At 57.2% G+C, this 12,674-nt stretch overlaps 2 protein-coding genes across 6 annotated transcripts; one reads left to right on the top strand and one right to left on the bottom strand.

The window, feature by feature from the left end:
- Nucleotides 1–2,502: 2,502 nt before the first annotated feature.
- On the bottom strand, nucleotides 2,503–8,458 carry LOC102569293 (glycine N-acyltransferase-like protein 3). Of its 5 annotated transcripts, none has more exons than XM_019496792.2 (6): nucleotides 7,301–8,458; nucleotides 7,003–7,130; nucleotides 5,805–5,912; nucleotides 5,470–5,596; nucleotides 5,139–5,259; nucleotides 2,503–3,549 (listed from the first exon to the last, which is right to left on the bottom strand). In XM_019496792.2, the coding sequence occupies exons 2-6, from the start codon at nucleotides 7,078–7,080 to the stop codon at nucleotides 3,264–3,266; spliced, it is 720 nt and encodes a 239-aa protein (XP_019352337.1). In that variant the 5' UTR covers nucleotides 7,081–7,130; nucleotides 7,301–8,458; the 3' UTR covers nucleotides 2,503–3,263. The 5 variants fall into 5 exon arrangements, with proteins under 5 accessions (XP_019352337.1, XP_006260162.1, XP_019352336.1 ...); XM_006260100.3 differs by having other exon boundaries at nucleotides 3,288–3,820; XM_019496791.2 differs by lacking the exon at nucleotides 7,003–7,130 and having other exon boundaries at nucleotides 3,288–3,820.
- A 769-nt stretch (nucleotides 8,459–9,227) lies between these two features.
- On the top strand, nucleotides 9,228–11,536 carry POLD4 (DNA polymerase delta 4, accessory subunit). Its single transcript, XM_019496774.2, has 4 exons — nucleotides 9,228–9,324; nucleotides 9,472–9,651; nucleotides 9,752–9,863; nucleotides 11,186–11,536. Exons 2-4 carry the CDS (start codon nucleotides 9,474–9,476, stop codon nucleotides 11,208–11,210), a joined length of 315 nt encoding a protein of 104 aa, XP_019352319.1. The 5' UTR covers nucleotides 9,228–9,324; nucleotides 9,472–9,473; the 3' UTR covers nucleotides 11,211–11,536.
- The last annotated feature ends 1,138 nt before the right edge of the window (nucleotides 11,537–12,674 follow it).

The following is a 12,674-nucleotide window of genomic DNA, read 5'->3' as shown; positions in this document are numbered from 1 at the left end:
TCCCCTTGTATTTTGGTATTTTTATCTATTTGTGTGCCATGGCATTACTCTTGTAGCTTATATTCTATACTCTTCACCTTTTAACTAAATGTGTTTTAGTTTTAGAACCTACACCCTTTTAGTTTTAGAAGTAAGTTATACACTGTAACAATGTTAACAAGGACAGGAATCAAACTGCCCTTCCCTGTGTCAGGCAGGCCCCTGAAAGAGCAAGTGAATCAGTGATTGAATGCGTAACACAGTAGCAGGCGGCATTTAATTCCTAGGGAAACTGCAGATCAACCAAGGGAAGAAATCAATAGGAGACAAATGTAGCAACCGGGAATTCTCTAAACTTCACTGTTCAAGGGCTAGAAGCCCCGGTCTGGGTTAGTCAATGCCGGGGACCAACTTTTGGGGCTGAATATCTCCAGATCAACCGCTCCCAGAGCCCTATTCAAAATTCATCAACGGACTCCCAAACCTGCAAGTATATGCGGATGACCCCTGGGGCTGACAGATGCCATCCAGTAGCCACCGAAGGGGAAGTCCCACGAGGGTCAACAACCCCTGGATTAGGCAAACCTGAAAACTGGGGAGTCACCAAAGTCTGCCAAGGACAGATAAAAAGCAGTGAAAAGTGACCCTCAGCAGCACCCTCTTGATCTCCAACTTGACCAGCACCCGACCTGTCCAGCCAGAAGGACCAGCCGGCGACCCCCTTCTGGTGGATAACACCACGCTGGAAGAAGCCTCAACTGGCCATCAACAGCAGACTCCAGCGCCTGTGGGATAGGTATACCCGACTCTTGTAGCTCGCTACTGTGTGTGTGCATGTGTGTGTGTGTGTGTGTGTGGACCAGCCCCAAGGTTTATGATTTGACTTCATTACAGTGTTTCAATCTGCCTAATAAACCAGAATTTTAAGGATCCCAAGTTGGACATTTGTAGCCAACACTTTTTTAGATATGTGGCGAGTAGGAAGAAAAGCAAGGGTAACATTGAACCCCTGCTAAACCAAATAGGACAACTGACAACCGACTCCCAGGAAAAAGCTAACCTGCTTAATGGGTACTTCACGTTGGTTTTTCATCAACCCCAAGGGTCTGCCATGCCTAGCAAGATGCGGGACAGCCAGGGTGATGGTGAAATTATACCCAGCATCGGTGTAGACCTTGTAAAGGAAAACCCTGAGAGGCTGGACACCTTCAAGTCAGCGGGTCCTAATGGATTGCACCCCAGAGTACTTAGGAGGTGACAGGAGTCATAGCCTAACCACTGGCCAAGATTTTCAAAAACTAGTGGCACTCAGGTGAAGTACCTGAAGATTGGAAGAAGGCCAATGTAGTGCCCATCTTCAAGAAAGGGAGGAAAGTAGATCCAGGGAACTACAGGCCAATCAGCTTGACCTCAATCCCTGGTAAGATTCTGGAAAAAAATCATCAATGGGTCCATTCTTGACAAGCTGGCTGATGGCAACATCCTGAAGGACAGCCAGCATGGGTTTGTTTCGGGTAGGTCTTGCCTCACCAATCTCATTTCCTTCTACGACCAGGAAACATATCACCTGGACAAGGGAGAAGAGATTGACGTCATATATCTGGACTTCAAAAAAGCCTTTGATCCGGTGTCCCAGGATCTCCTCTTGGAAAAATTGGCCAACTGTGGTCTCAGCTACATCACAATCTGATGGCTGCGGAACTGGCTCCAAGGCCGGACTCAGAGTGTGGTGGTTGACAGAAGAGAATCATCATTGCGCTCCATGACCAGTGGTGTCCCCAAGGCTCCATCCTTGGACCTGTTCTCTTCAACGTCTTTATCAACAGTGTGGATACAGGTGTCAGAAGTGGACTGGCCAAGTTTGCCCATGACACCAAACTTTGGGGTAGAGCGTCCACACTGGAGGACAGGCTGGTGATCCAGGCTGACTTGGATAGGCTGAAAAAGTGGGTGGATACAAACCTGATGATTTTCAATACCAAAACCTGCAAGGTACTCCACCTTGGGGGGAAAAAACCTGCAGCATACTTATAGGCTCGGCCGTGCTACGTTTGCTAGTACCAAAGCTGAAAGGGACTTGGGAGTCATGATTGACCACAAGATGAACATGAGCCACCAATGCTATGTTGCAGCTGGTAAAGCAAACCAAACTCTGGCTTGCATCCATAGATGCTTCTCAAGTAAATCCCAGGATATCATCCTCCTGCTGTACTTGGCCTTGGTGAGGCCACAGCTGGAGTACTGCATCCAGTTGTGGGCTCCACAATTCAGGAACTATGTGGAGAAGCTTGAGAGAGTCCAGAGGAGAGCCACGTGCATGATCAGAGGGCAGGAGAATAGGCCTTATGATGAGAGGCTGAGAGCCATGGGACTCTTCAGCCTGGAAAAGTGCAGGCTCAGGGGTGATCCGGTGGCTGCCTATAAGTACATCAGGGCTATGCAACAGGATCTGGGGGAACGTCTGTTCACCAGAGCACCACAAGGGATGACAAGGACCAATGGTCACAAACTCCTCCAAGACCATTTTAGGATGGACATAAGGAAAAACTTCTTTATTGTCTGAGCCCCCAAGGCCTGGAATAGGCTCCTTCCAGAGGTGGTGCAAGCACCTACTCTGGACTCCTTTAGGAAGCATTGGGATGCTTATATTGCTAGAATCCTTTGACACCAGCTGACTTCCTGTCCTGGACTCGATGATCTCCTGAGGTCCCTTCCAGCCCTAATGTCTATGAAATCCATGAAATACCAAGAAGAGGATGAGGGGGGAGGTGGGGGAATGGAGCAGGGTACCCGGGGGCTGGCTGGGGGAGATGGCAGGTGAGGGGCACACGTCAGACCACAGGATGCAGGTGAGTGTATGCAGCTTTATTAAATGGGAGGAGGGAATAGCTGGGGGGGGGGGGGTGTCTGGGTGCCCAGGGTAGTGCAAGGGACCAGTAGCGGCCTTAGGGGAGGGCAAACTGGGCAACTGCCCAGGGCCCCAGACTTTAGAAGACCCACATTCTTTGTGGGGTGAAGTTTTTGCAAGGAAGTGGTTCTAAGGGGCTCCAAATGACTCTTGCCCAGGGCCCCAACAACCCTAAGGCCACCACTGAGGGGGTTGGCAGTGTGGTGCTACAGGTATGGAGTGCAGAAAGGAGGCTACCCTTGAGGGGCCTGGCTATTGGGTGCAGGGGACAGGACAGAGCCCATCAGCCTGGTTTTGGGACTCAGGAGTACAGGAAGAGGGGTTGCCCTATGTGACATTTCAGGCTTCCAGCCAGAGAGAGGGGCTGGAGATGAAATTAGGTGAGCCCTGGCCTTGCCCAGCCATGCTGGCAGCCCTCAGCACCAGTCCATGGGGAATGACTAGGGGTACAGGCTGGGACCAGGCCCAGCAGTGAATCCAGGAATGGCATCCAGCTAAAAGTCTGGAAGAACCCAGGCAGGAAACTTGCCTGGCACCGGGCTGTGGAAGATGATACGGCACAGCTTAGTCCGGCACTGGAAGCCATGGAACTGCAGCAGTCTCTGCATGCGGTGGTTGTCCAATGCCACACTGCCATAGACAGGGTAACCCTGTGTCCGAATCTGTTGGGCCAAGATAAAGGACAAAGCACTGACATAGCCACGGCCACGGTGCTCGGGCAGGGTGTAGCCATGTGTCAGGGCACCAAAAGGATCAGTGATTGTCCAGCTGATGGGGCAGCCTGTGGCATCCAGGAAGCAGGTGCTGGGGAAGCCACGGATTAGCATGGCTATATACCGCCGGCTCTGCTCATTCCCTCCATAGGGCCATGTCTCATTCAGCAGATTGACATGGGAGACATCCAGGTTTGAGAGCCTCATGGCAGGGTCCAGCCTGAAGCAGCAGAGAGAGGTGGCTAGAGTCAGATGGGAGGGCCAGGTCAGAGGTGCATAGTATCATAGTATCATAGTAGCTAGGGTCAGGAGGGACCTGAACAGATCATCTAGCCTGACCCCCTGCCACAGGCAGGAATGAATGCTGGGTTCACAAGACCCCAGACAGGTGATCATCCAACCTCCTCTTGAATATGCCCAAGGTAGGGGCAAGGACCACTTCCCTGGGAAGTTGGTTCCAGATTTTGGCCACCCTAACTGTAAAATATTGCCTTCTGATCTCCAACCTAAACCTATTCTCCATCAGCTTATAACCATTGTTCCTCATCACCCCAGGTGGTGCTGGGGAGAAAAGAGCTCTGCCTATTTGCTGTTGATCCCCCCTGATGAGCTTGTAGGCAGCCACCAGGTCCCCCCTCAGCCTCCTCTTGCTGAGGCTGAACAGGTTCAGGTCCTTCAGTCTCTCCTCATAGGGCCTGTCCTGCTGCCCCCTCACCAAGCGGGTGGCCCTCCTCTGAACCCTCTCCAGGGTGGCCACATCCCTTTTGAAGTGCGGCACACAGTACTGGACACAGTACTCCAACTGCGGCCTGACCAAAGTCACATAGAGGGGGAGTATCACCTCTCTGGACCGGCTTGAGATGCACCTTTGGATGCATGACAAGGTATGGCTGGCCTTGCTGGTTGCAGTCTGGCATTGGTGGCTCATGTTCATCTTGGAGTCAATAATGACTCCAAGATCCCTTTCCTCCCTCAAGAAGGGAACTCCCCAGCCTGTATGTATGCTGTGGATTCCTTCTCCCAAGGTGCAGCACCCTGCATTTGTCTACGTTGAACCCCATCCTATTCTCATCTGCCCACTTTTGTAGTCTGTCTAAATCTAGTTGCTTTCCACCCTGTCCAAGTTTGTTGATGACATTAAGATCTGGGGCGAGGTGGACACAGTTGAAGGAAGAGAGAGGCTGCAACTAGATTTAGACAGACTACAAAAATGGGCAGATGAAGGGGAAGGGGAACAGTGGCTCTCACTAAGTCCCAGGCCAGGGCACCAGCTACCTCAAGAAGTGAGAATGGGGCACAAGCCTTTTGTCTCTTGGGGATAATAATTCTGACCCAGTCTCAAGGTCCACCCTTGGGCAGCAGAAAGGGGGACACTAGAGCTGCAAGAAGTTAGGTGTGGGTTCACTGGTATGGGGAATGGGGAGAAAGACGGGGATGACTTGGGGACCCCATTTAGGCCTAGCTTGTGATTTCTGGCCTGGATACAGAGCAATGAGATGGCCTCAGAGCCCCATGAGGGCAGCACAGCAGACGCTGACCTGACATCAGGTACAGTGCTGGAGCTTGGCAGGAGATACACCAAGTAAGTGGATGGGTACACCTGGAAGCCCTTGGCCTTGGCAATGTCCCTGGAGGCTTCACACACGCTGTCCTGGAGCCCTGCAGGGTGGGAAGCAATGCACTGTGAGCAGCCGTGGGAGACCCTGAATAGTGCCCATGTATGTGGGGGGGGGGGGGTCGGACTGATGGAAGTGAGGGGGAGGGGGTGAACTAAGCCCAAAAGAGACCCAGAGCTCCTGTGCAGTGCCTGGGGTCTTCCCACACCTGGGCTCTTGCTCTGGGGTTCAGGGGGGATGGTCCCTGACTTACCATGTATGCGGAAGGTCTGGGCCCAGTTGATGGCCCCTGGGCTGCTCAGCAGTGCCCGGTAGGCACCCAGGTCCCGGTAGAAGGCTGAGTACATGTTAGCATAGAAATCAGAGTCATCCGTCACCACCTGCCAGGAGATACTTGCTGAGCGGGAAACTCCAGGGAGGAGAAGCAATCTTCTCACACCCCAAGTCAGCTATCTTTTGGGCCACACTGTTGCAAGCGCCTCCCATAAGGGAAAGGCCCTGGCTCCTGCCAGCCCCACACTCCTTCACGGAGGAGCTGGCACCTGCCAAGGGAGACAGTCCCTGTACCCCATAGCAGGGGAGTCTCACCTCCTTGCGTGGCCGGGTGAGGACAGCTTTGAAGTTGGGCCACGAATCCACCAACACCTCATGGCCAGCTGGATTCCCACGGCTGATGTTCATCACAGCACCAAGGACCTGGTTGAGACAGAGCAGAGTGTCAGAGCCAGGCAGGGGGAGCCACAGGCATCAGGGACTCAGACTCACATGAGGAAGGGAGACCAGGGTGATGCTGGCTCCGACATGGTTATCAGGAACCCCCTGATCTTTGGCCTGGGGGTGGGTTCAGCTCCTCATTACTTACTGCCTCTCTGGAGCCTTTGGTCCTTCTTCAGTCTCCCCTGGCATTTCCAGAGGGGCGGGCATTGCCACTAACCTCAGTCAGGATGGCTGCCACCTCCCTGTGCTTTCAATGGGGCTGAAGCCAGAGAAGGGGGAACCCCAGGCCTGGAAATGTGAGGGGGCAGGATGGAGAGAGGAGGCCTGGGAATGGTGCACAGGCTAAAGGAGTAGGTCTGGGAGGGGGAGAATGCCGAGGGGCAGAACAGGGCTGGGGCCAGTGTGTGCTCTGTGAGCTGGTCTGGAGGCTGTGTATGGGGGGCTGAGCAGAAGGTGAGGAGGTCCTATGCTTCAGGTACCAGTCTGAGTGGGTGCTGAGACCCAAGGCCAAGCACAGCCACAACACCCAATGGCACCTGTGGGCCCCTGAGTCATGGGACCACCCCTCATACCGCCTCCCCTCCCCAGCCCTCTGTCTCCTGAGCTACTTTTGCTGAATCTAGAGATTTGCTCCCTGTTCAGTGGCCACTTTGGATTGATGAGCGTAGAAGCTGCCCACACTGTGACTGGCTGGCATGGAGGTTACTGATGTTATGGTTGGCTGGCAAGAGCCAACCAGGCTGTGATTGGCTGTTGGACTGCTCACAGCTATGCCAGGTGAGCAGCAGGCATTTGTGCTAGGTTTGAACTTTGCACAAGCAACAATTGGGCAACCCCAGAAGAGCAGCTGGAGCTGGGGGGAGGGGGCTGGACCCCCAGTGACCCCATATCTGTGTGGTCGGGTGGGGGGGGGTAGCAGAAACCCCCATAGCCCAGAAGGAAGGCTCAGCCCTTCACCCAGCATCTGCACCATCACCCAGGGCAGACAAGACCATCCATCTCCTCTGCCCAGTCCCTGGATGAGTGTGGGGGGCTGTCACCCAATGTCTCAAGAGCAGTCTCATGTCACCGGCAGTGTCTCAGGCAGGCTCTGCCGCAGCACTCCCTCCAGCAGCTGCAGCTTGGAGGAACAGCTCAGGATCAGCATTGCTGGCCGGATTGAGCCCTGGCAACCTCCAGAGGGGATAATGCAGGCACCTGGGGAAGGGGAGATGCCATCAACTCCCTGAGAGCCATCTCAGTCCCCCCTCTTCCCCACAGAGAAGGCCACCCCACAGAGAGACCCTGCAATAACACACTTGTTTGTCAGCTGCTGTCCCCCAGCCAACTGGGGCTGCTTTGGGCAGGGCAGGGGGCTTTCCACTCACCTGCACGTTCACTGTCCCTGCGGCAGGGGTTGTCCTAGGAGCACAGTGGTGATGAGGTGTCTGTGGGGCAGGGTGGGCTCTGCCTGGCAGCAGCTGGTCCTGCCCTTTGGGTCTCTGCCGCAGGGGCTGCTGCAGCCTCTGATCCCAGCAAATGAACCATTAACAGAGTTGGTGCTTGGCTGGCCTGGACAGCAGGGCAGGACGGGACAAGAACGTTTCCTGGGGTTGGTGCAGCAGTAGTGAGTGGGACCTGGGAGGCTGGGAAGCAGGGTACATCTGTACCATCCCCCCCAGCAGCAGATCTGCCTGTGGGGAGCACGGCAGGAGTGCTGGCTAGGGATGGCTCCAGGATACTCTTGCTCAGAGGTTCTCAAGCTGTGGTCTGTGGACCACCACTGGTCTGCAAGCTCCATTTAGGTGGTCCGCAGAAAGGTTGCGGAACAGTCAAGAATATGGTGCAGCAGCTCTGCAAAGCGGTGACTGGTGTCAATGGGCTAACCAGAGAAGTGGCGCCATACGGGCACCCCGCCAAACACCAGGGGAACCTGTCACCCCAGTTTGACATTTACGTCCTGCCTCAGGAGTGCCCCGTGGAAGACCAGGAACCTCCTGTTATACAGGCACACAGATGCAGAGGTAGTAGGCTGTGTAAAAGTGGTGCTGAGTGAACTCCAGACCTACTACCAGAAATTGGTTGTGGAGAATGAGACAGAGACATGTGGCACAGGACCTTCCAACTCCCCCTGAGCAGGAAAGGGAGCAGCAACGGTGAGGAAAAGGAAGAGACAAGTGGAACTGAGTACAGCGACAGCAGCAGCAAATTCTTCAGCAGGAGCTGGAGCGATAGTGACATGGATGACAGGTGAACTGAGTATGTGACCTTGCAAGCAGGGGGGAAATGAAAGGACGGGGTTGCCTGGTTTGAGACCAGAATTAGTCTGGTTGTATGTGTTGTGCGCGGAGCGGATATTGTAACAGGTTCAGGTGGCCAGCGGGTCTTTGTATGGGTGTGCGGGTCGCAGTGGTGCAGTTTTTGTAACAGGTTTAAGGTTTTTCTTTGTAGAGTGATATTCAGAGTGTAGATATATATAACCTCATATACATATATATGTATATACATACATACATATACATACATATAATATATATATATATATAGACATATTTTTCCAAAAAAAAAAAAATCTGTACTTGTAAGAGGGTGGTAACAGCAAGGAAGAGGAAGAGACAAGTGGAGCTGAGGACAGCAACAGCAGCAGCAGGTCCTCCAGCAGGAGCTGGAGCGACAGAGACATGGACAACAGGTGAACTGAGTACGTGACCCCAGAAGCGGAGTGGGGCTGAAAGGAAAGGGTTGCCTGGTCTGAGGGACCAAGAGTTGCTTGTGTGCGTGGCGCGCAATGTGGATATTGTAACGGGTTCGGGTGGCTAGTGCGCCTTTGTACGGGTTCTGATTTTATTAGGGCATAGTGGTGGGTAACCCAATTTTTCTTGCCACCCCCCAAGAGTCAAAGTGTAAGTCGAGCCCTGCCGGACCCCACTACAGCCTGGCCCCGGTGCTCGCCCTCCACCTCCTCCAGGGCTACTCAGGGCAGGTGACCCCGGCCACGCTCCAGTCCGCCCTCCCCCCTCGGCCCGCCTCGCCCTGTGTCTGCTTGTGCCCAAGGCGCTGGTCAGGAGACGGGGCGTCCCGGGCCCAGCCGCGTGCCTGGCTCCGCACCCCCAGGCTGCCACCCCCGTCCTCCTCCTCTTCGCTGTGCCCCGGGCCGGGCCCGTGCTGCCGGCTCAGGCCCATCAGCACCCCGCACGCATTACCCAGGCCCATCACCACACCCACGTTCCGCCCTGTCTGTGACGCCACAAGGAGGTGGGAACCCCGTGGGCCCCAGCAACGCCCCGCTCCGCGCGCATGCGCGCCTGACCCCCCAGGGTCTCCGGGGAGAGGTGTTCGCGACGCCCCCTTGGCGCCTTCCCGCGCAGTGACGTCACTGTGGCGGGGCAGCGCGCGGAGGGGCCCGGACCAGGTGAGGGGCGCGGGGGCTCGGACGCCGGGGTCCAATCCGCGGCCTGGGGCAGGGGCGGGGGGTGGGGCCGCGGGGCGGACGCCTGGGGTCTCCCCGGCCTGGGGGCGCCGCGCCCTAAGCCCGGCCTGCCCGCTCGCTCGCCCCCAGCCATGCGCAGCAAGCGGCTCATCCCCGATGCCTTCCCGGCCGTGAAGAGGCCGCGGCGGGACTGCGCAGCCAAGGCCCCGGGGGCAGGGCCCGCCGAGGAGCCCCGCGCCGCCCCGGCCCCGGCCCCACTCGACCTGCTCAAGCGCTTCGACCTCAGCCCCGAGTACGGGCCCTGCACCGGTGAGACCCTCCCCCCACCTCCGGAGGGGCGCGGGCGGGCCGGGCTGTGCCCCGAGGGGCTCCAGGACCCTGAGCCCACCCCTGACCCCCGTGCCCACAGGGATCACGCGCCTGCAGCGCTGGGAGCGGGCGGCGGCGCTGGGCCTGAGCCCCCCGGACGCGGTGCGAGAGGCGCTGCTGCAGCACGGCGAGGACCCCCGCGTCACCTACAGGTGGGTCAGGCGGCTCCCGGGAGCTTCCCGAGCCAGGGAACTGGGGACTGGGTCCCTGCCCACGGCGGGAGGGGGCTGGCGGGGCCTGGCCTGTGCTTGGGGCTCGCTAGTTGGGTGGTGGCATCACTTGGGTGGCACAGGCAGGGCTGGGCACAGCCAGCTGTTTGAGCTGCCCCCTGGAGCAGCCTGGCCCCTTGTCAGGAGATGCAGGATCGAGCCCCCTCTGGTAGACGGGGCAGCCTGGCTAAAGTGCTGGAGGTGAGAGGGCAGAGCCGGTGGGGCTGGGAGCCCAGCTCACCCTCCTTGCAGAAAGCCCCCTGGCGAAGCAGGCCGCATCACGGTGTCCAGCCCTGAACAGACCGTTTCTGCCTGCCACAGGCCCCGCTGACACTGGCCACCTGTGCTGCAGCCACAGCAATGCTCCAGGGGTAGAGTCCTGGCAGAGCTATGCCGGTGGGGAGCCCGGGGCTGGGCCAGATGTGGATGTGCCTTGGGGGCCAGCAATGCTTCTCTGACCCATGCCCAGAAGACTTCACCCCTGAGACAGCAGATCTGCCCCCAGAGCTGGCTGGGGTAGGAGAGGGGTGGGTGAGTCACCTCTTGGGTGATGGAGGGAGACCAGCCCCGGTCCTGACCCCCTTCCCTACTTGCAATCAGCAGCCGGACTTGGGCTATTTCAGCCTGCGCCTGCTTAAGTCAGGGAAGGGTTGAGTGGTTGGGGTAGGACCATGAGGCTGCTGGATAGGCAGTGGAGATGCCCTCTCCTGCCCTAGAATCAGGCTGTTGAATCAGTTTCAGCTCTGAGCCCAGCCCTGTCCCTGCATCCCGAGGGGGTGCTGCCTGGGACCTGCTGACCTACCAGGTAGCAGTGACTTGGAGGGGGAGTGTGCCCTGTTCCCTGCCATACAGCACTCCTAGCGGCCTAGGAAAGCATTGCAGCCAGCCAGCACTGCCTGCCAGGGGACGGGGCCTCTCTGCCTCCACCCTGGGGCCAGGCCCTGCTCTGTTGAGTGGGTGAGGGGAGAGTGGGGGGGGGTGTCACAGGGAAGCAGGACTTACAAAGTAGGGAGAAATGTGCGCCCTCCCCACCCCCCTCCAACGACAGCTCGCTGGCCCTGAAAGCTGATAGCCGTGTGACCCATCTGCCTCCAGCCACATCATTCCTTCAAGTTGACCGTAAAATCGTGTCTCCTGAAGACCCGCCACAGCGGCGCTGCGGGGAGCCAGGCACATTCCAGCCTTGGCCTGGGCCAGGCCCAGGGGTGTACCAGGGCATGGAGCTGGGTCTCCCTAGGAGTAACCTCTCTCTGCTTCCCCTACAGTCTCTGGCACGAGTACCCGCTCTGAGGGGGAAGTGCGAGGGGCCTGAACAGCTCATGATATGAAGTGGAAGGGGGACCCTGCGCTGGTGCCCAGCCCCCACAGCGAGTGCTTTGGATCCTGAGTGGAAAGCGGCTTCGCTCCAGCATTAGGCAGAGGATTCTCATTCCCAGTGCTTTGGGGGAGGAGCGGGAGGGGGCTTTGCCAAGGGCATGGTGTGTCCAGGGACACTGCAGGGGTGCCTAGTGCAGCCTTGCTTTCAGCAGTCCAGCACCCTGCTGTGTTTGGTGCTGTCCACTTTCCCAACAGCCCTTGGCGTGTGTGTTTTGGATTAAATGCTTGTGTGAGAGCCACTGGCCTCCTGCCTTCTAGCTGTGTGGTACAGGGAATGGGTCTCTTGGGACTGTGCCAGCTGCACAGTTAGAGCTAGCCAAGTGCAAGTGCTGATATGGTCTGGGTGGAGGGCGGGCCGTGGAGGTGAGGGCTCACCTCCCCTGGACCCCTGAAACCTGGAGGTTATCATGTTGGTAAGCACATTGTGCTGCCCAGCTGCTGGCTGGGGCCCAGAAACAGCCTGGTGGGGGCAGGGGAAGTGGGCTGTTGTGGCAGCCCCTGCCACAGTGGGACACAGGTGCCCCCTGGTGCCCTGTGTGGCCACTGCAGGAAGGCTGGAACCATGGCCGGGCAAGTGGGGCCCAAGGTCTAGACTACAGCAGTGGTTCTCAACTTTTTTTGCACCAGGACCCATTTGTAAACATCATTGGTCAGTCCCGACTCCTTGCCCCTCGCTCCTGACCTGCTGCCCTCAGCCCCCCAGTGTGTGGTGGGGGCGTGGGACATGGGGGGAGGGCCCAAGCAGCCCCTTGGAACTCTACCAGCCTGCAAGGGAAAAGCCAGTTTCCCATGGTTTTTCTCCTTTAAAGGAGATTCCGTTTTTAAAGTATGATCCTGTTCACGACCCTTTCATGCTTGTGACCTACAGATTGAGAAATACTGGTCTAAAAGAACCAAGTTCCAAACACTCAGGAGGTGGCAATGCGCCTGCTCCAGCACTGCAGCTGCTGAGTAGCTCGACTCCTCTTCCAGTGCGTCCTAGACCCATTGGAGCAGAGCTGCCCTTACCAATCCACAGCTGCAGCACTGCCCAATTGGTGCCACCACTACCAGGGCTGGTCTCATGCAGAAGGCAGATCCTGACTGGAGTTAGCGTGGTATGGAGCATGCACCTACCCTACTTTCCACCCCCTGCCTAGGGGTGCTGGCTGAGCTGCCTATGCACAGCAGCAGTCCATGTCCTCTGGTTGCAGCTCTTCTTTCTGGCCCTTAGTGTCAGGCTTGCTTTTAGGGGTTTGTGGGAGAAGCACCTTCCCTGGGGGACCATGCCAGGATCTTTGCCCTGAATGTCCATGTGCCCCACCATCCTTCAGCCCCAAGTCCTGAAGATGCTATGGCCCTGGGGGGCTCCCCTTGCCATAGCCACCCCAAGACTGC

This window comes from Alligator mississippiensis, chromosome 2 (genome assembly GCF_030867095.1).
Source record: "Alligator mississippiensis isolate rAllMis1 chromosome 2, rAllMis1, whole genome shotgun sequence".
Lineage (NCBI taxonomy): Eukaryota > Metazoa > Chordata > Crocodylia > Alligatoridae > Alligator > Alligator mississippiensis.
This window is presented reverse-complemented; position numbering and strand designations above follow the sequence as displayed.